Consider the following 21,624-nt stretch of genomic DNA (forward strand, 5'->3'; position numbering starts at 1 on the left):
TTTAATGAAAATCTTCTTGGCTGCTTCATTATCAAAAGTTATGTGAAGTAACTTATTATAACTTATTACTCAAAGTGGTGGTGGTGCACCTGAATAAGGTTTAATGAGTATATGACAGTATGCTCAGTTTCTCTCCCAGTCCCCTTACTGAGGAACATTCAGTTTATTCACACCCAGAAGAGTCATATTTAACCAAATATGTAAATTCACAAAATGTGTTAATTTGTGCTAAATTACAACGTCAGTTCTAAAGGTGTCCTTTCAACTATGAAGGGTGAAAATGAACTGCAAAAGCTCAATCAGAGTGGGTTTTGTTCCGTCACATGGTTCCGTTGTGTCTGCTGATCCATGGGCATGAGACATTATGTTTTCATGGTACACTACAAGGAGCCTTCAGTTTTCATTCAGTGGAGATTTGTGTGCTAGTTCTTGATGCCAGGTGGGAAGTTGTGTATCTTTTGTGTCCACATCTATAAATGGACACCGACTAATTTCGATCTCAGTTGGTTAAAGGCAAGGGTAACGATACGTCCGGGTTATTTACTGGTATAATCTAAATGTTTATCCAGGTAACATGAAGAAAGCTTCCACAATAACTTTCCATACATTTTACAGTTAAAATGTAAGATAAGATCTGTATTATACCACGATAAGGACAGAGTTAAGACACGCCTCCTCTTTACTTCGAGCACACTGAAGCCCTGCCAGGCGAAATAATAAGCTTCAAGTGATTTAATAGTATCTGAGCGGCAAACATTTTGCTCATTTGTAAGTGAGTGGAAGACTTGGACACGTTAAACAAGACACAGACTTGACACTTGAAGGAATAATATAAGCTTTGACATCATTGATGTACACATCTGTACTCCAATAAGACTATCAAACTCCGTGTGTCGCAATAGGCGGAACTACGCCGACGGAAGGATCAAGGCTCTTAAAGAATAGGAATTCACTCTTAATATCGAAAGTAAATAAGGCACGGATAGGGCGCAGCCTAAAATCATCAGCTTCACCTTAAGACAGTAAGTAACTTGAAAAATATTATTAGGATATAACAAATTGCTGTCGAGCACATACTGTACTTTTGCTGGTTAAGACTACAAACCAAAAAATCTTTACGCACCGGAAAGGGATGGATGTGGTAGCTTGGGTAAACGGACGTAGACTTATTTTCTATCGTAAAAATGATAATAGTAATAATAATCAGCCTCCAGAATAATAGCTTATTTCCCGCTATCTTGCCATGATTTTCTAAAATTGTCTTTTCTGTCATCCAACTGCTCGTTGCTATTGTTATTCACTATTAACTGTATGTTAGTATGTAACCCTATGTGTAATACAGCTACTCTCCGCGTCCTAATAGCATAGTATTAGACTTAATATTCCGTTTGTATTTATCGTTGGTACATCAAGGTTATTGGTAGGCTTTATTTGGGGAAACTGGCTCCTTTTGTCATGTAACAATCTTTCTTGAGCAACATGGCACTAGGACTATCAACAGGTATGGCAAGGTTCCAATGACCTACCTGTTAGAGGACATTCAGCTGGCATTGCCACACATAGCTGTGTCACACACATCTCCATGTATGTGTGCCTCTAATACTGAACAAAGTATTTATTAGTAGACAAACAATAAAGTGCAGCAGTGACCCATGCACAGTATTCAACCTGTCTGCTGGTATCCACTGCAGGACCGTCAGTGCAGAGGATACCAGTGCATTTGCCATGTCACTATCTCACTTTTCAGGTTCTTCACATACTACAGAGCACAGATGTTTCAGATAGTATACTGTGATATTATTTTTCCACTGTTGTATACAAGGCCATATTTTAAACTGTGATTGCAAAACTTTATAGAGCAAGTAGTGCTAGCACTGGCTTTATAAATGAGTTACAGTTTTGAATTGGATTGGATTGGAGTTTGAGTGGGATAAGCCATTTATCCATTTTTGCAGTGGTTTGCACTTTTAGATATATTGTCTACTAACATACCTATTTATTTCTGAAATGCTTCAACCAGTTTCAAGGATTTGAATCCTGGCCTTTTGATCATGCAGCTATATTCAGCCCACTTCAAATATGCTGTGAAAGAGTGTGAACTATAAGGATAATTAATTGTTTTTAATTTTGGGAGAATGCTTTTGCAATTGGAGGTGAATATGTTTACAGGGGCTACAAAAAAGCATTTCCGTGGGTTTATCTTGGGTAACAGTACAACAGTACTTCTTTAGTGCCCACTAAAGAAGGCCTCTCCTATCTGTAATAATATGCCTCCAAAGTCTGGAGGTCATTAATCGCTTACCAGCTGGACACAGTCCAAGTCCAGGCTGTATCAAGTTGTAATAATTAAAAATCTACTGAAGGACAGGTTGACAGTTCCTTTTGAACCATAGCACTGTCGTGCCCAAATGCCCATGCACCTCCCTCCTCAATCACCTTGTTCACAATGTCAAAGTGTCACGTTTTGTTACCCGCTTCACCAAGAGGCACTCAAATTATGTCCGGTAATGCACTATTTGTGGTATTATTTATGTAGCGGAGACCAGGGCATTTATGTAGTGGAGACCAGGGCATGTTGAACCATGGGGAATTTTCATTGTCATTTGAGCAAAACTGATGTGTTCACTTATGTATTACGGTAACTCACTTCTTATGTGTGTGAGTGGCAGGATGATTTGAAAACTATTCAAAAAAAGGTTGTATTCCATGTATACCATGCACTTATTCTGTCCTATATAGCATTTGCTCTTATTCATGTCTTCCGAGACAATTAAAGGTGTCATGGGCCATTTATGTAGGACAATTAACAGATGGAAAATGTAAACGGTAAGAAATGTTGGATTCAGCTACCTTTGACTTGTATTAAAACTACAGTTTCACTACTTTTGATTGAACTGTAATTTACCAGGAATGTCCTAGAACTGTTCTGATGGTCCTCAATCATAGTAAAGACATGTACATGTATATGTGTATATATATTTTCTTAAATAATCAAAAATCTAAAAGTTAGGTTACGTTGTTAGGTTGTGCCCTCCCTTGTCACGGTTTTCAAAGCATGTTTTCATTTTCAGAGACAATATGACACAAGAGTTGCCAGGACAGCATGGAATGCAAAAGCAATGAGGGCAATGAAGTGACACAGTGGGCAGTGTTGTATCTAAACAGACAGGCTTTGCAAGGTTACAGGGCTGTCAATTTGTTCTGTTATTCACATATTGCTATACTTAGTATAGCTATGACTTCAATACATACTGTGCCGATCTGCAGGTTTGGCATTGGTCATTACATTACATTACAGTCAGGCAGATGCTCTTATCCAGAGCAACATACATTGAAGTGCAGATTATAACCAGGGACAAGTGCGCTGATCAGCTATACTATTGCGTAGTAGATTCTTATTTTTTCAATAACATGCATTGAGTTTTAATTTGTTGTGTTGAATTGCAGTCATTATCAAACTGTGAGTTTGAAGATATAGGATCTCAGTGGGCATCGCTAATTGATTTTTTTTCTTAATACTAATAAGTTGAAAAGCACATTAGGAAGCTCCCTGCTCTTTGCAGTAAATCTAATGGATATTTAATGATACAATGAATCAGGTTTATGCAAAAACCCAAATGTAGGTAACAAGGCGGGTCATGATCTAGTGGAATGTCATTATCATGATCTTGCACTTTCCTCAGGCATTCACACCAGACAAATGTAGCTCAGGTTACATGCACAGTATTGGTCCACACATTTGTTTTACCATAGAAATTAGCATTTTAATGAGACAATATCAGGCTACAATTAAAGAAGAAGAGTATCACAGAAAGTGTGTTTTTTGCTGATTAACAGAGCCATGGGCTCACAGTGTTTTGGAGCCAGTGCTCTGCAGCACAGCATCCCACTCCTACACTTTACTGAAGCATTGGTACTCTGCATGGTCCGTAAGACTGTCCCCTCCTGGCCGTTCAGCAGTACTTTCCCCTGAAAATTTCCCAGTACCAGCAAAGCCGAGCCCCATTTTGCTTAAGCTATCAGGCAGTCTTGTTATACTGTAAGATGGCTCTGCTGCTGTTAATTCCATTGCGTATTTCTGTAGCCCCTAGTTCATTTTCAAATCACGCCAAAGAATGTGGGACATTAGAACTTTAAGTTAAGTTTCAAGTCCCTGTTTGGAATGAAGGAATGCATATAGGCATAAGGGTGATGGAAATGTTTTATAACTGCTAGTTATCTCACCTGAACATTGACCTCCGTCCGCTTCTTTATAGTACAGCTGTGATAACTGCACTGCCTGTCCTGGTTGTTCAAACTGAGTGTATGAATAGTGAAAAGGTACAGAAAACATACCGTATACTACAGAAGTACAGTATATTAAATACAAATATGTTTTGAAGAAATGTCTTGTTGAAAGAATGTTTATCACTGCGGATGCATGTCATTCCGGTTGTATCTTGCACATTTTGTCAAGGTGGTTGCATGGACACAGCATCAATATTTTTCTTCAATGCACAAGTGGATAGTAGGCCAACTGAATTATATATATAGTAGGCTAATTATATGCAACTTTTTATTATTTCAGTTTTTCACTGATCTGATGACGCAAGGACCTGTGTGAAAGGCAAGTTCACTGAGGCTCAAGTTGGTTCACCAAAAAACTGAAGTGTATCTGTAAATGTTATGTCACTTATGTTATTATTAAGTTTGATGTTAATATACAAGTTCAAATATTACCTTTTCTTGCCAAATGTCTGTTTGTACTGTAAACACATTCTTATAATCACACTGCTCCTTTTTTTCCCAAACACTTGGAATTAAGAGAGACATAGATTAGTTCTGAATCTTAAAGTACACTCAGTGAGCACTTTTAGGTATTTATTAGACTTCTTTTTTAGAATTAAGTCTTCTGCCGCTGTGCGTTAGTCACCTTCCTGTCAGCTTTGACCAGTCTGGCCATTCTCCTCTGACCTCTCTCATTAACAAAGCGTTTCTGTCCTCACTGGATGTTTTTTTGTTTTTCACACCATTCTCTGCAAACTCAAGATACTGTTCTGTGTGGAAATCCCAAGAGATCAGCAGTTTCTGAGATACTCAAACCTCTTAGATCGGTCACTTAGATCCAATTTTTTATCCCATTCTGATGGTTGATGTGAACATTATCGAAGCTCCTGACCTGTATCTGTATGATTTTATGCATTGCACATCTGCCACACGATTGGCTGATTAGATAATTGTGTGAATAAGTAGGTGTACAGGTGTTAAAGTGCTCTGGGAATATATGTTATAAAAGCGGTTTAAGAATCTAACAGACCCTTAAACCAGTTTCCATCTTCCTGTCATCATGTCTTACTCACACCTTCTCCTTGTGTCAGCCTCAACTAGAATATGACTTCTAGAATTTACTCTATGAATTGCATGTATGGGGAAAACCCATAATGACAAAGCAAAGCATTAATTAAAGACTTAAGAAAAGCCCAGGACTTTCTCCAAATGTGCTATATTTGCTATAGCTGGTCCATGAAATAGAGAAGTGTGCATTCCCATGTTTCCCTAAATGTAGGGCTGGATTTCACTTCTATTTATTTCAGCAGACAGCTGCTAACTGCCACATTCACATTTTGAGTGAGCATGACCACTGGAAGGAAAGAGAACGGGGTAACACTGATCCGTTTCTCAGTGAAAAAAAGGAAATGCATTATATGAGTGGAGGGTTAGGGTTATTTTGTCTTGAGCAAAAGTGTGGGCCAAGCTATTTTTAGTAGCTGAAACAAAGGTGTGGTCTCTGGCCTTCACATTCTAAACAGCTACCATGCTCTGCATTTTCAGGAGATATAGAGCTCATGAAAATCAATATCTAAATGGACTTTGAAGATAGATTATATAAACTGCTGAGCTGAAGCACCAGACAATTGTGTTTGACTTCTTCTCCATCTTTCTTATTCACGCAGCTTGAGAATGTCCTTTGCCAGTGATAGACTGTATGATGGCTACATACGGCGGAACATGGGGACACTTGTGTCTAAAGTCAAAGTGAGAGAGATCATGCCATATCTGTCTTGTCTCACTCCGTCTGACCGGGTGAGTCACAAGAAGAATAATACAACAGTTTGTTCCGACCTCACATTGCAATTGGCTGAAACACATTCCAAGGATCTCACAATCTAACTACGTTGGCAAAACCATTTTTCATTGTTCTGTTGCCCTTATGTTTGTGTGCATAGTGGTGGAGCCATAATTAAAAATGAGAATATCTTTTTAAATAAACGTGCGGTGTTGTATAAGTGCAATAATGCACTCAAAGTACCATACCGTACTCAAAGTACCGTACTCCAGTATTAACACAAATCTATCATTTTTTCCTAAATACATTTTTAAGGACGAAATTGATGCAAAGAGAGAGACCACAGGCAACTACAATGCCATGCAGTTGCTTCTGGACTGTCTTAAGAGAAGGGAGAACTGGCCAGAGGAATTCATCAAAGCACTGGAGCGCTGTGAGCAGTGGACACTCGCCAGTGAAATTAGGGCCGAATACGAGTCCCTTCGCCCAAGTAAGTCAGCATGGTGCCTTAACTAAATGAGCCACGTAGCAGTCCTTAACTTTTTAAGACAACAAAATAATTTGCCACAGTAATACGTTACCAGATACAGTCCCCTCCAAAAGTATTGGAACAGCAAGGCAAATTCCTTTGTTTTTGTAATACACTGAATGCAATACCCCAATACAATACTTGGGGTTCAGATAAAAGGTGATATGTTACAAGTTGTGTAACAAATCTAGGAAATAAAAGCAGAATTTCTGAATCTGTCATCTCATGTACATCTTTTGACCTCAATTGTCTTCAGTGTATTGCAAAAACTAATTGGAATTGACCTTGCTGTTCCAATACTTTTTTTTTTTTTACCATTTATGTGTATGTATTGTACCAGATAAGAAAATACTCACAATCCAAATCAATATATTTTCCCCATGTGTCCATAATGTTGTTTTATCAATTGTCTCAATAATTGTGTTTTCATTTATTTGTTGTTGCTAGTATAACATAGTGCAAAAATTCTAAAGCTGCATAAATTAATTGTAAATGTAACCATTGTGCCTTTGTGAACGATAGGCTAGATAGGCTACTGAAATGCTTTGTGTCAATGGCTACTTTTGCAATCATACCTCTTGTTATGTAGATGCAGCTCCTGTGGCCCCTGCAGTGAATGCCCATCCCAGTCCTCCCCCAGATCCCAGTCCTCCAAATTACCCTGTCCAAGCACCTCTTCAGACTCCAAAAGTGGAAAACCCATTGCCACAGCCAGATCCCCAATCAGTGGCCATTTCCAGTGAGCAGAATTTGGCCCCTGTCGATGTGGAGGCCTCAGGGGTAGCAGCACCTTCTCAAAACCCAGCAGCTTCTTCAGGGGAATGCCTCCCTGGGCGTTCCTCCCAGGCTCCTGCCTCAGACTACACATCACTGCCACCCAGCCTCCCCCCAGCCTCAGATACCCTCACCCCTGGACCTGCAGTTAGTGCTCCTGAACCCCAGATGTCCCTAGCGAAACCACCAGTTCAGGAGAGCAACATGCCATCTGCCAATGCCACTCAGCAGCCTGTAGAGAACTCTGATCCAACTGTTAATCAGGTAAGTAATGTGCTGTGTTGAACATATTTATTAGTATTTTACATTACTTGAGTTAAACTGTACCTTTGTTAAAAATTCCCTAGTTTTTGTCAAATGGACAACATACAAGCAAAAACGAAAAGAAAAAAGCAAGCAAGCAAAACTGTATTTGTATAGCACATTTCATATGGAACTGCAACACAGTGTGCTGATCTCAATTCACATAAACATTCTCAACTGAATGAACACCTTTCAAACTTCAAATATAGATGATACAATCAGTTTAGAGTAATTTTTCTTTCATTGAAATTTCTCATAAAGGTTGTGGCAAACGATATCCAGGCACATCCAGCACAAGGGAGCTCAGCTCAGCAGACCCACACTGATAGCCCGGCCATGTCTTCCCCCATCGGCTGCCCCGTGAGTGAAGATGAGTTCCTCAGCAAACCTGGGACACTGCTCTCGTTCAATGTCCTGGTCCACCGGCCCTCTGGAAACCCGGCCGTCCTGGCACCTGTGCCTGAGGAGTACTCTGGGAACACAGGCCGCCTACAGATCAGCAGCTCTAGTCTGGAGGGCACAGAGCCCAGTGGGACCACTGTGCCTTCACGCAACGAGCCTGAAGAGAACCAGTACGACTCTGTCTCCTCGAGCCTAGTCAGCATTCAGGATGTACGAGTGAATGTGGGGCACGTGTCCGAAGATGCCTCCTTGCCAAACTATACAGGGCAAGCCCCTCCTGTCTCAAACCAACAACCCTCTCTCGCACCCACACAGAGCTCCAGCTCTCCTGGGTCTGAGGCTGAGTTAAACCCAGATCAGAGAGTAGTTTTCCCACACAACCTGCTAGAGAACTACTACATCCCTGCACTTGCCATCGCTGGCTTGTCTGCTGCAGTGATGCTGTGGAGGCTCAAGAATTAGGTGGAAGGTAATGAATGATTATACTGCCCAGTTTCCAAAGTTTTTTTTTAGCAACATGTAGACTACAACATTCAGCATGAATCTATTTTATGGAAGATTTTTTTTGCTATTTAGGGTTGGGACAATGCTGAAAGAAAAAAACATCCCATAGGACGTTTTTTACCTAGAAAATGAGGGAAAGTGAGATTGCCTCTCATTTTAACCTGTGCCTATAGATTGAACGAAGGACTATGGGTGTGCATTTCCTGTCTTTAGTTCTTAGGGCAGTACATGTCACTAAGTGTGCAACAAAGTTCTCATTTTACTGTCTTTCTAAATACACAGGTGAAAGAGTGGGGATACGATTTAGGAAATTAAGAACAGGTTTTGGAAAATATCACATCATTTGCATCAATAATGTACAAAAATCAGGCAGTGGTTAGTGTAGAATGGCAGGTAGGCATATGATTTTCACCAAGGGAAAGGTTATTTTACAATTACATTAATGTTTTCTATGCTTTATTAGAAAATAATTAAAAGGCAATCACAAGATTTTATCTATTTTTTTATCAGTGATGATAATCACAATTGATTAGAACTGAGCAAAATGGAATACATGACTGTTAACATGCATACAACGTCATTAATAATAATCCAACATTTACAAAATGTTAGTGTCATATATTTATGATACAAACAGGACCTGAAATTAAATTGACTCGTTTTGTTTCTTCTTTGAATACTCTGAATTTCATGAAATTAGTTAGGGACAAACCAATTTTCAGGTTAAATTACTCAAAAAACTCGAATAGTAACTGAAAGCATTATGCAAGGAAACCCTTACTATTTACTGTATGCATATCAGCATTTTCTTTCTATTAATGTTCTCATTCTCTTACCATTCAATCTGTTTATGAAGAGCCTTTTTGCTAAAGCACTTGTAATCATGTTCAAACTGATCAATTTGTAAGTGAAACCATAAATGCACACTAATTATAAACATGGATACGAGAAAAGGATACCCTTTTGCCTTTTTGATGCACTTTTTTGTGCAATGAGACTTGTGTCTTTTTCTCATAGTGAATCAACATTTGTAAGTGAGAATAAAATTCTATCATATCCGACACTGATCCGAATTTGACTTCACTGTGACTTTATCATGACGTAAAAACATGGGCATTGTGCGTCGTTATGCACACATGTATGTTCTATATAACCTGTGGTGCCGTTCAAGATGAATTCTAAAAATAGATTCTTCCCCGGGCAGAAATTGATTTGGAATGAATCACCTTGCGATCACTCAATCTCGGGAAGATTTGTAAATCACTATACTGAGTACCAAGGACTGCAGTCAAACAATCCGCACTTTTTAAAGACTTGGCCAAATTCCCATGCACAGGTATGTCCTATGGCACACCCAGGCCAGGGGTACAATTAATAACACTAAATATATAAAATATTATCATATCTAAGCAGCAAACACTTGGTCATCCCAAAGTGAGATAACAATTTGGACATGCAAATACGTAGAGCACGAAACGGGTGGAACTACACTGGGGGTATGACCAAAAGATTTAATATCCAAAGTAAATTTAGACACGGATAGGGTTCAGCCTAAAATGATCAGCTTCATCTTAAGACAGCTTAGTTAATGCAGTTTATTATTGTTAGTCCTCTACAAATTGAAATTGAGCACATACTGTACTTTAGCTGGTTAACTAGTTAGACTACAAAAAACCTCACGCAATCTTCTTGTATACCCACAGGCCAGCATGTCACTGGCCACAGTGTCGTCCAGGGAGGGTTTCAGTTGGTGGGATAGTCCCTGTATTGTCACAAACAACTGTTACTGGGACCGTTAGAAACCCTACCGTCACCCTAACTGACCAAGGGCCCATGGTATTCCCCTTGGTGACCAGTAGAGTGATGAGATGAGAACTTGGATATGTCCTGAACACTATTCTGAACACATATTTCTGCTCATGCCCTGTTCTGTGTTGGAACTTTCCATTAACCATTTTGTCTTGATTACCCAAGCCATCCTTTCCCCCTTCCCCACTTTCTCTTATGCTTTCATTTTTTTTGTCTTCTCCCTGCTCTTATTATGATCTGTCTCTCTTCTAGATGTTACTGTTCAGAAGAGCCTTCCCTCATCTTCAAAAAGAACAGTACTTTTCTGGAGTAACTCAAATCTGCAAAGAGGATACCAGGAAAACTGCTCCTGAAAACGATTTTACAAATGCAAAGTCCCGTTCTTTTTAGTGATCAGTATCTTTCCTTTTAGTGATGTACCATATGTACAACACTTGTGAAAATGTTTAATTGTGAAAATGTCTCTTCTCTGCATTTCCAAAATAAACACAGCATTTAAAAAAACAACTGAAGGCTTCTTTTAGGTTCCATCAGAACTGCAGCTTCCACTGACCCATAGTTGGGAATGGGAGGTGTTATACAATAGTGACATAATTGGCGGTGGGGCTCTACTTTATTTATTGTCAGCTAAAATATACAATACATTAAAAATGAGGACCAAAATATTGTACTATGGTTTTGTACCATAATGTTCCTTTTTGCATAGAACTCGTTCTGAATCTGTGAATAAAGTATTAAGGAACATGATTTTGGCCTGAACCGTGTGCAAATGCATAAACTGATCATGTCCTGGGCAGCTGTGTTTCCTTAAAATGTTCATCCAGTTGTTAATCCAGCAAGCCTGAACAGGAAGGTGCGTTTTTCAGACTTGACCAGTTTTGGGAAAGTGATCTTAGGTTCTACTGCTTCTGTAATGTTTAAAAAGGCTATATAAATTGGATAGCTTATACTGTACTACTGTTATATGTGGGTCTACAGATGCTGTTGGTTGACTTCACTAGTTGTACCCTTGGTTACCAACACTCCTATGGATTTTTCGACTGCCTTATCTTTTTCACAAACCCTCAATTTGGTTCTTTGGTTTCATCAATTGAAATTTGTGAGAAGGGCAAATCGTTATTTAAATGCATTTTCCTTACATCTGACCAGTTAAAGTCACATTGCCATCCTCAGATTTGGCACATTGCCCATGTCAGTCACATGGCATATGCATCATTATCTCATATTCATACAGCAATAAGCAACATTAAACTGATCACATCTATAGAAAAACAAGGAATTATTTGGTAGCTCTTAATTTGGCAAGTAAAACATACAAAAATTTTCTGTTTTTCAAAAAAGTATAGACATTAAACTGTCATCTGAATACCACCCCAAGGTTACAGCCATGACATGTTTTAAGTGTCAAATGTCTGCATGTCTGTTTAGGACAATAGGAGGTGGCAGTAGGCTATTTGGTCAAAGGGGTTAAGAATAAATAAATATTTTAGGGCCGAAGTAGTTGGTAGTTCCTGTAGTTACACCTCAAAATGACAAAGAAAAGTAATTCTGGTTCAACCAACATTACTACACATTACTACATAATAGTTCAACTATCAATGTAGTTAAACTAAACTCCCCAACACTATGTTTCACAGTGCAAATGTAAGTAGAGCATTGGATTTCTAGCAAAGAACTGTCCTTTTCATTTAGGTTTAGGACATCTTATCTAAGCAAATAACGACGTGGACTCTGAAAACCGTTAAGAGGAGCAAAAAAGTAATTACTTTGATATTACCGTTGACGGATAGGCACAGTCAAACTACTGGGAGAAGAGGGAAGGCGCTGTGAACAGATCGACCACTCCTCTGGCGGGCCTACATTACTCCACCTCGCTCGGGAAAAGGAGACAGTTTACTGGTTCTTGAAACTATCAACTGCCTTAAACCAGACTACGATTGGCTCAGAGGACCTTCAGTAAAAATGCAGTGCGCAAGCTCTCACAAAAGATATTTCGACCTACTGTCGTTGTAAACAAAGAACATGTACGCACTGATACCTGAATGGAAATGAAAAGCAGTCAAAAACACGCTCAGTATTGTTCCTGTCAAGGAAGTTGTTAATTGTAAATGCTCTCCAATGGAACTGAACGGTTTTCACAACGAGGATGGAGCAGTCACTGAGACGGAAGGCCAAGAAACAAGGGCGCTGAAGCAATCCTGTACGACGAGGAAGGAAACGGCAGACAGTTCCAGATCAGGGGCGGTCATGGAGAATGTGGCTGCCGGAACAAGTGCAGAGAGCGAGCGCCGAGCATCAAACACAATTGTCAGGCAAAGGATTGACTCGCTGAAAAAGAACAGGCCGCGTAGGTTTTCACTTTTATTATATGAACTGCCAAATTCGTTAATGATGCATACAGTGAAAAGCATTGTCGATAAGACATTGGCTAGCTAGCTATATAAATACAAAGGGATTGCGCGCTTCGAATTTCTGGTATGCCATTCTAAACGCAGCCCACATTGCCAGTCATAGCTAGCTACATCGAGCTACGTTCGACCTGGCTACGTGCTTCACTGGTCGGTAGGTTAACGCCTTTATACAGTATGTGCATACCGCGACTAAGCAGGGCTACGGAAAATCCGCAAGAAACAACAAACGCGGTATGCCAGTTGATCCGTTACGTAATATGCGCCTACTCAATATTAAATTAAAATGAGTCGTATTGTGAGCTCGTAACGTTATAATTAGGTACATTATTGTTATGTACACGTTATACGGCAGCGTTACTATGTTAATTGTATCGTGATGCGTGACCGTGTTAGCAGTCTAGCTACCTAGCTAGTTAAATACGCCTGGCATTTTCACTATTATTTAAAAATACGCCCAAAATGTCTGGTAGGGTTGGTTGTAGTGACATTGCATTTGCTCCGGTCTGAAATCTATATCAAGTTAAGGCATAGAAAAATTAATTTTCTCATGCATTACTTGCTGCAGGCTCTTACTTGGACAACTAGGGGCGCATTTGTTCTGCTATATATCTTAGCTAAATCCTTTTATTGATTCGGTCATTCATTATTTCATTCATTCATTTGTATAAATGTAAAGTTAACCTTTTAATGTGTTTGCTAGCATAGACGCACTCGTACGCATTAATTCCAACCCAAGTGTTCCAGTGGCTTATCCGCCTTGAAAAATGGAGTGCAACGTTATACCGCCGTATTTATCTGCAGATAATGCTGCTTGTCACTGTGTCAATTTTATGTAGTTTACCATCAGCTGAATCTCCCTTGTTCCGTTTTGCGTAATGTCGTAGAGACTGTTATCTAGGAAGAAAAAGGTCTGATTTATTGCGTTGTGTCGCAGTCATGGAACACAATGTATATTTTGTAACCGAATCAAATAACATGGCAAAAATATTGTGATGGGTTATAGTAAAGTGGGGCCGTTACAGACTTGATAAAAAAAGCAATAGTAGAAAAAACAAATAGTGTGTGCTCAGCCTCTATCCTTACATGGATGGAAATCCTAATGCAATTTGAGCTAGTCCAAAGTTTTGGAGAAGCAGTTGGTGCACTGATTTGACGAAGCAGGTTGTGGAAAGACCAAAGGCTGGCTCACATTGTTTTGCTCACAGTGTTGTTTCTTTCCCAGGATCTAGAGATGTTTTATTTTGCCACCTTACCCCCCTCTGCAGCCTTCCCCTGGTTTGGGATGGACATTGGAGGGACCCTGGTGAAGCTGGTGTACTTTGAGCCCAAGGACATCACAGCGGAGGAGGAACAGGAGGAGGTGGAGAACCTGAAGAGCATCCGGAGGTACCTGACCTCCAATGTGGCATACGGGTCCACGGGCATTCGCGACGTGCACCTGGAACTGAAGGACCTGACGCTGTGCGGCCGCACTGGAAACCTGCACTTCATCCGCTTCCCCACGCACGACCTGCCTGCCTTCCTGCAGATGGGCCGCAACAAGCACTTCTCCAGCCTGCACACCACTCTCTGTGCAACTGGGGGGGGGGCCTACAAGTTTGAACCCGACTTCCGTATGGTGGGTCAAAAAACGGCCCCTGCTTCCTTCTCCGTAGGGGTTTGTTTCAGTACGCACTCGATTGGCTCTCTCCTGAGGCAATGGAGGGTTATTTGTCACTGGGGATGGGAGGTTTGGATCATGGGTCTGGGTCAGAAATTACCTTTGATTTGTAATTTGCATACCTCTACGAGACACTTTTTTTCTTTGCTCATGAATGAAGCAGACCTGAATGGCCAGCTCCAACAGAAGAATAGCTAACATTTGACAAGGTTCAGTGGTAACCAACTACATGTCAGAAAAATAAAAAATACATTTTCTCAATTCTTAAATGTTATTCTGTGAAATGTCAGCATTGGCCCTGAGTTTGCTTTTACATTTCTGTCAGGACATTTCAAAGCGTCTCAGTGATTCTTTCACAGTATTGTGTCATTCACAGGGTTTGTGATTTATGCGCTGTGAAACTGACTAGGTGTACTTTTCCCCAGATGGCCGACCTTCAACTGCTGAAGCTGGATGAGCTGGACTGTCTGATCCGAGGGGTTCTCTACATCGATTCGGTTGTTTCCAGCGGACCCTCTGAGTGCTACTACTTTGAGAACCCAACAGACCCTGAACGCTGTGTCCAGAGGTCTTACACACTGGAGAACCCTTACCCTCTCCTGCTGGTCAACATTGGTTCTGGTGTTAGCTTCCTGGCCGTTTATTCCAAAGACAACTACAAACGTGTTACTGGGACCAGGTGAGGTCAGCTAAGTTGGGGGGGGAAGTCAACTACTGCAATCACCAAACTCCTCTCTGCCACTTATCTTTGTAAAAATAGAACCACCCACAGCAGCCCACAAGGGGGCAGTGTTTAGCACAATCAGTTTTTCAGTTTGGGGCAGAGGGTTGTGTCTGCCCCTTTGAGGAGCTTAAAGGGCAGTATTTACAAGGAGGGGGCATTGAACTCTGTATGTTTTCCTTGGACAAGTGCTACTTAGGATAGGGGGAGGATAAGCTTTAGCTCCACCCAGGGCATAGGGTCTAACAGCACTATTATTATATTAAATCTTTTAGCCTTGGAGGAGGGACTTTCCTGGGCCTGTGCTGCCTGCTTACAGGCTGCTCCACTTTTGAGGAGGCATTAGAGATGGCATCCAAGGGCGAGAGCACGCGCGTGGACAAGCTTGTGCGGGACATCTACGGCGGGGACTATGAAAGATTCGGCCTTCCAGGTTGGGCCGTAGCCTCAAGGTACAGCGATGGGTTGGCAGACACTGAGGGTCATGAGTAGGCCTCACAGTACAATGTAAATCTTAACTGCTCAACATTCTGTTGAAACAGCCATTTTGGTTTCAGGGAGTGATACTGGTAATCTGGTTGAGTGAGAACGGGTATGATGTGCCTGATAACTTTGCTTGCTGCAACATGTCAGTAGTCTTTGTTTTGCCTTGTCATAGTTTTGGGAACATGATGTGCAAGGAGAAGCGGGAGTCAATTTCTAAAGAGGACCTGGCCAGGGCCACACTTGTCACCATCACCAACAACATTGGTTCAATCACCAGGATGTGTGCATTGAATGAGGTCAGCATTTGTCGCTCGCTGTCCTATTGTTTTACATGCTGTGGACTAATGTGACAAGAACTGACAGGTTTGTCTTTGTGGGTGAATCCAGGCCGTGTTGAGGAGTCATGCTACTCTTTGCTTTTAGCCTCTTTACAGTGCTGCCTTGTTGACTTCTTATCAAGCAGCATTGTACAGGGCTATGACAGCAGAGAGATCTGTGCCAACTCTATGATCCTTGGTTATCAAGCCGCTTGACCCGCACAGGACAGCAACTTCACACGACTGACTGTGATGCAAGCTTACTTTGAATTTCTTGTAAAAAGTAAATGTACAGTGAAAAAGAAAACGTATTTGGACAGTGGTACAATTTCTGCTCTTTTGGCTCTGTAATCCATTTGAATCTATTTGAAATTATATCAAGTGATCCATGTATTTTATCCCTTTATATATATATAGTTTTTGTGCACCAAAAGTGATTGGACAGTTTGCTTTTCAGCTGTTTCTGATTAGGCAGGTGTATACAATTGCTTCCTCAGTACAGATATAAAAAGGATTTATCTAGTCTTTGATTCTAGGCTTTTGATAGCCTTTGGAGTCTTGATTCTAGGCTTTTGATAGCCTTTGGAGTCTTGATTCTAGGCTTTTGATAGCCTTTGGAGTCTGTTATTGGCATTTGTCAACATGAGGACCAGAGTTATGCCAATGAAATACAAGGAAGGTTGAGAAATAATAAATAAAAAAAACAATAGGCTTATTGAGAAAAGAAACTTTTTTTTTTTTTTTTTTCAGCAGTTACATTGTCAATTCAAGTGAGCCAATGGAAAGTGAGCCAGCACCTGTGGCAGCCGTACATGCCCAAACCATAACACCCAACCACCATGTTTCACAGAGGAGGGTGCTTTGGTTTGATTTTGATAAGCCTATTGTTTGGCCTATGTCTCTTTAGCATCTGTCAGTTTTTTTTTCTTTTTCTCAGCCTCATAATGGCTTCCTTGACTGTTATTGACTTTGGTCCTCTAGAATCAGAAACAGCTGAGAAGCGAACTATCCAGTAACTTTTGGTCCCCAAAATATGGGGGGGGGGGGTTTGGTGTATAAAAAGGGATGTAATTCCTACATGGGTCACCCAATATGAATGTAAATACCCTTGTATTTGTGGTTTTCAAATCCAGTTGGCTGGAGTACAGAGCCAAAAGAACTAACTTGTACCTCTGTCCAAATACTTACAGACTGCACTGTATGCTCCAAAATTTACATCACTTACAGGGTTGTGGTCAATTCTGAATTCCATTGAGAAATCGTCAACAGGAATAACATTGTGTGAGACATGCTCAAAAATATGGTTTCCTTCAATATAATCGACATTAGCTTAGCTTTGGGTGACTAAATAATTTCACAAAATATTTATCATGAATGTATGGCGCCTCATACTGTCTGTGGTAAAATAATATTTTGTGATTGCAATATAATTTTAGATGGTTTATAGATCAATAACATAATCAAATTGGATTTTGACACAACAAAATGGTTAGCTCATGATTACAAAAGATAAATTATAAGCCTTTCAGACTTACCTTACCATACCTCTGGTTGACACTTGCTAGTGTCAGATTTATTGAAGTTGTGGTTCTCAGCCACAGTGTGGTAATTTATAGGGGTCCCTGAGACTAAAAGTTATGGAAACCTCTGGTTTAGTCACAAGTTAGTTCCTGTAATTTATGGAAGTTCTCCTTCATAGAAACAGATGACTGAAATTGCTTTGTAAAAATAAACAGAATGAGGCCAGCACTCCCAAATGCTATAATTTATTTAAATTGTACTGCAGTATTCTGCAGTCGTGTACCTTCAATGTATTCTCTCAAGTAGAAAGTATTAGCTTGTTTTAAGTCTGCTTGACAAGTGAAATTTTCTTATTCCATTGGAAATTTCTGAGATAAGATTTGCTTGACAAGGAACATTGTTTTGACATTGGCAAATCTTGAAATGAGCCAAACCGTCTTCATTGGCGATATTTTATTATTTAGAAGAGTTGTAAAAGAAATAAGATTTTAAGTCTCTATATAAGACTAAAAGACTTTGGTTTATTTGGCTGTGATGACACCTGCAGTAGATGCCTAACTGGGGGTGTTGCATAGATTCTCTCATTAGTAACGTCTTAATCAAAGGGATTTCAACAATTCAACTCAAATCTTTAATCGCTAACAATTCCCATTTGACATTGGTGATATTGGATCAGTGAAGATGGTAAATATTTGACCCCCCAGTGACTTTGAGGAAACCCCTTGATTATGCTAATGTATTGAGAGGAAAGCAGGGTGCTTGTTCTTACCCATTACATTTTTTTTTTCCTTTGAAGAATATTGAGCGGGTGGTGTTCGTGGGTAACTTCTTAAGGGTCAATACCCTTTCAATGAAACTCCTGGCCTATGCTATGGACTACTGGTCAAAAGGCCAACTGAAGGCACTTTTCCTGCAGCATGAGGTAAGATGGAGTTTAACTTGGTGGTTGCATAATTATTACTGTTTGTACAGCCATTCTCCTGCTCTTGGTGTTCAGGATTTGAGCTGTGCATCATGCTTTCTGATTTTCATTTTCAGGAATAAGTAGCAGCTTAAGAAATAAATACAAAGACAAACTTCTTATCTTGTGTGAGTACTGAATTCCTTGCTGTTTTGACAGGGTTATTTTGGAGCAGTGGGGGCATTGCTGGAGCTGTTGAACCCTTCCTAATCATTGGCCAAAAGACATGCCAGTCATGACCTGTGGAGGTCACCTCTGCACACTGGTGAAAGTGATGTGGCACTGACAATTCACAGCCCCAGAGCCCTGTCCCCCATCTCTTGTATCTTCCCTTTATGAAAATGGCTGTATCTGTGCTAAAGAAGTGTGGGATAATTGGCATCCTACATACTGTAAATGTGGCAAATTCAGGATGGCTGCATTCCCAGGCAATCTTTACCATACCAGTATATGGCAGATATGCTAGGGAATGCCATGGAAATGTAGGTTTAAAATGTATTTCTATAGTGAGAGCTGTGTGACCTGTCTCCTCAGCCCTCTTATCTGCTGAGGCAGCCTATGGAGAGTATACCGGTCTATCGCTCCTTTCCTTGAACACTTGTCTCCATACTGTAGCCATCCCTCATGTGTCGCCTTCTAACGTTACATATGAACCTGCCTGCGTTGCCTTGACCTGTCTATTTAATGTGCATGGTGTAATCTTGCAATGTATTGTACCATTTAACATTTAGTGCTATGTCAGACATACTAGATAGTAGAAAATAGTTTACTGTGTGCAGCAAACAACTTGCTGTCCAAGTGGCTACCCTTGGTAGAGAATAATCTTGAGCAGTCACATACTGTGCCAGTACAACAGCTGATGAGCCGTAGCAATCACATGACTTCTTTGTTGGGGCAGTCCCCTGTCAGTCAGTGCTAATGTACTGTGCACTGAACTAGTATAATGTGAGACTTCAGAACTCCGTAGACATCTCAGTACCAACAGACATTAGCGGTCTGCTTTGTTTGAGAGGCACTTGGTTGCTTTTGTAATAAGGGTCAATTGTAGGATCTGGAGCCCAAGGTTTTCCTTTATTTATTATCTGACCATTGACTTGGGTAATGTTTTGCTGATGTTACACAAATATACTGTGACACTAAAATTAAAAGCTTTTATTTGTAAGTATTTTTATGAAGAGCAACCGAGCCTGTATGTCACGTTCATCATTGTGCTATTGTTCAGTTCATTACAATCTTTCTTCTTTTCTGTTTGTCAGCTTTAGTGAGTTTGGCTAGAAATGCTTTATAATTTGGAAGGTACATTTTCTTTATTATTATTGTTTGCAATTTATTTTATATTAATTTCTTCATTCATTTGTATTTGGTTGAAATCAGAGTAAAATGGTTGTTCTGAGATATATTGATTCCATTCTTGTTCGCTTGTTTGAAACCAAAAGAAACAGGGTTCCTTTGTCTTTTTTCCATTGAAGTAGCTGCATTAAAGGGAAAAGGGACCATAAAGAAATGCTCACACTGAAAATGGTGCATCCATATGTGGCCTTTATGGGGAAGCAGTATAACTTCATTTTCTGTTTTAAACATTGTGTCACCTTGGTAGTTTTCATGTTTTAAAGGTATATTTTCATATTGTACATCTGAAATAATTAGGCAGGATGTGTGAGAGGTGATTGTGTCTATATACAATTCACCCCATGTTAAGTTTTTAATTGAATGTTGTAGGCTGTTCAACCTGTTGTGGAATTATTCAAACGATGCCAGAGATGGCCAGATTGAATGAGATTGGTCATCATTTTAGATCAATACTGTTATAAACAAGCCTGGGGTGTGTTTCAGTACTGCTTGCCATTGAATGGGCAGTGTATTCTGCTTGTATTAAGATAATGGTATGTTTTTTTGTGTATCTGTATTCTGTCTCTGGGGTGTGCCAAAATGCGGCTGGTGTTTTCTGGGCTGTCCATTTTGGGATGTCGTAGAACCCGGACACAATCCACAGTAAAACATTTCCATAACAGTTCCAAATATTTCTGTGTCTTTTGGCTGACGGTTTTATCCAAAGTGACTTACAGTTGATTTTAGACTAAGCAGGAGACAATCCTCCCCTGGCGCAATGCAGGGTTAAGGGCCTTGCTCAAGCTGTGCTACACTGGGGTTTGAACCACCGACCTTGCGGGTCCCAGTCATGTACCTACACTGCAGGCCGCCCCGCACTACAGCACAATGTTAATGTCTCTACATTTCTGTAAAGTGCATGTCTCAAAGTTCAGATATACTGTAAGGATATTTGTTAACTGTTTCACTTGATTTATACAGGATTTCTGCCACTGGCTCTGAACATCTGAAGCCAGAGCCCCCTCTTCCGTCCTACTCAAATAACATTGTTTAGATGCACCCAGTGCTACGATTTCCTGCCTGAGATTTCAATTGAAAATTCTGCAAGATTATTTTTCATGGAAAGAATCTTAGTAAAACTGTTGGAGGGGTGAAGTCTGCTGTAGTTTTCCTGTAACATGCAGGCAATCCAAACCAAAGAAACATATTACTGATTGGATTTCAGTATTTATCATGGATGATCAAACTAAGTTATTTTATAGAAGCAGCAAATTGCAACATTGTATACCTATGGTTCAATTGCATATAACTGTTTTCAGGCAATATGTATATTGGTTTGTCCTGTAATGTGATTGTGAAATACCCCTCTGGTAGAGTACTGCATTGATAAAAAAGTGCCTAAAAAGAAGACAATCTTAGATAAAATGGAATTGTGTGTTTTAGACCAATCAAACTCTTTTTAGTCTTTACTTATGTAATCTGTGTGTGTTTTTTTATTTACAACCGTTGCCATCTCCTTTACTTTTTGCAATAAATTATTTAAATCCGTATTGACCTTGCTTCTTTGTGTGATTCATTATACTACAGCAATACATCAAATATACAGTGCATCTGGAAAGTTTTCACAGCGCTTCACTTTTCCCACATTTTGTTAGGTTACAGCCTTATTTCAAAATTGAATAAATTCATTTTTTTCTTCAGAATTCTACACACAACACCCCATAATGACAACATGAAAGAAGTTTTTTTGAAATTTTTGCAAATTTATTAAATAAATAAAAAACTGGCGGGCACATGGCCTTTTACTAAGGAGTGGCTTCCGTCTGGCCACTCTACCATACAGGCCAGATT

The 21,624-nt window shown here is 40.0% G+C and overlaps 2 protein-coding genes across 3 annotated transcripts; both read left to right on the forward strand.

The window, feature by feature from the left end:
• Positions 1 to 757: 757 nt before the first annotated feature.
• On the forward strand, positions 758 to 11,114 carry LOC133131660 (mitochondrial antiviral-signaling protein-like). 2 transcript variants are annotated; one of them, XM_061247057.1, is made up of 7 exons: positions 758 to 1,022; positions 4,568 to 4,606; positions 5,934 to 6,063; positions 6,362 to 6,536; positions 7,165 to 7,613; positions 7,914 to 8,523; positions 10,620 to 11,114. In XM_061247057.1, the coding sequence occupies exons 3-6, from the start codon at positions 5,941 to 5,943 to the stop codon at positions 8,514 to 8,516; spliced, it is 1,350 nt and encodes a 449-aa protein (XP_061103041.1). In that variant the 5' UTR covers positions 758 to 1,022; positions 4,568 to 4,606; positions 5,934 to 5,940; the 3' UTR covers positions 8,517 to 8,523; positions 10,620 to 11,114. The 2 variants fall into 2 exon arrangements, with proteins under 2 accessions (XP_061103041.1, XP_061103040.1); XM_061247056.1 differs by lacking the exon at positions 10,620 to 11,114 and having other exon boundaries at positions 760 to 1,022; positions 7,914 to 9,619.
• A 1,160-nt stretch (positions 11,115 to 12,274) lies between these two features.
• LOC133131741 (pantothenate kinase 3-like) lies at positions 12,275 to 21,323 on the forward strand. The gene is made up of 7 exons (XM_061247177.1): positions 12,275 to 12,714; positions 14,044 to 14,396; positions 14,864 to 15,117; positions 15,435 to 15,611; positions 15,818 to 15,941; positions 18,280 to 18,405; positions 18,604 to 21,323. The coding sequence occupies exons 1-7, from the start codon at positions 12,486 to 12,488 to the stop codon at positions 18,652 to 18,654; spliced, it is 1,314 nt and encodes a 437-aa protein (XP_061103161.1). The 5' UTR covers positions 12,275 to 12,485; the 3' UTR covers positions 18,655 to 21,323.
• Positions 21,324 to 21,624: the final 301 nt, after the last annotated feature.

Source organism: Conger conger, chromosome 6 (genome assembly GCF_963514075.1).
Source record: "Conger conger chromosome 6, fConCon1.1, whole genome shotgun sequence".
In the NCBI taxonomy this organism is placed as follows: Eukaryota; Metazoa; Chordata; class Actinopteri; order Anguilliformes; family Congridae; genus Conger; species Conger conger.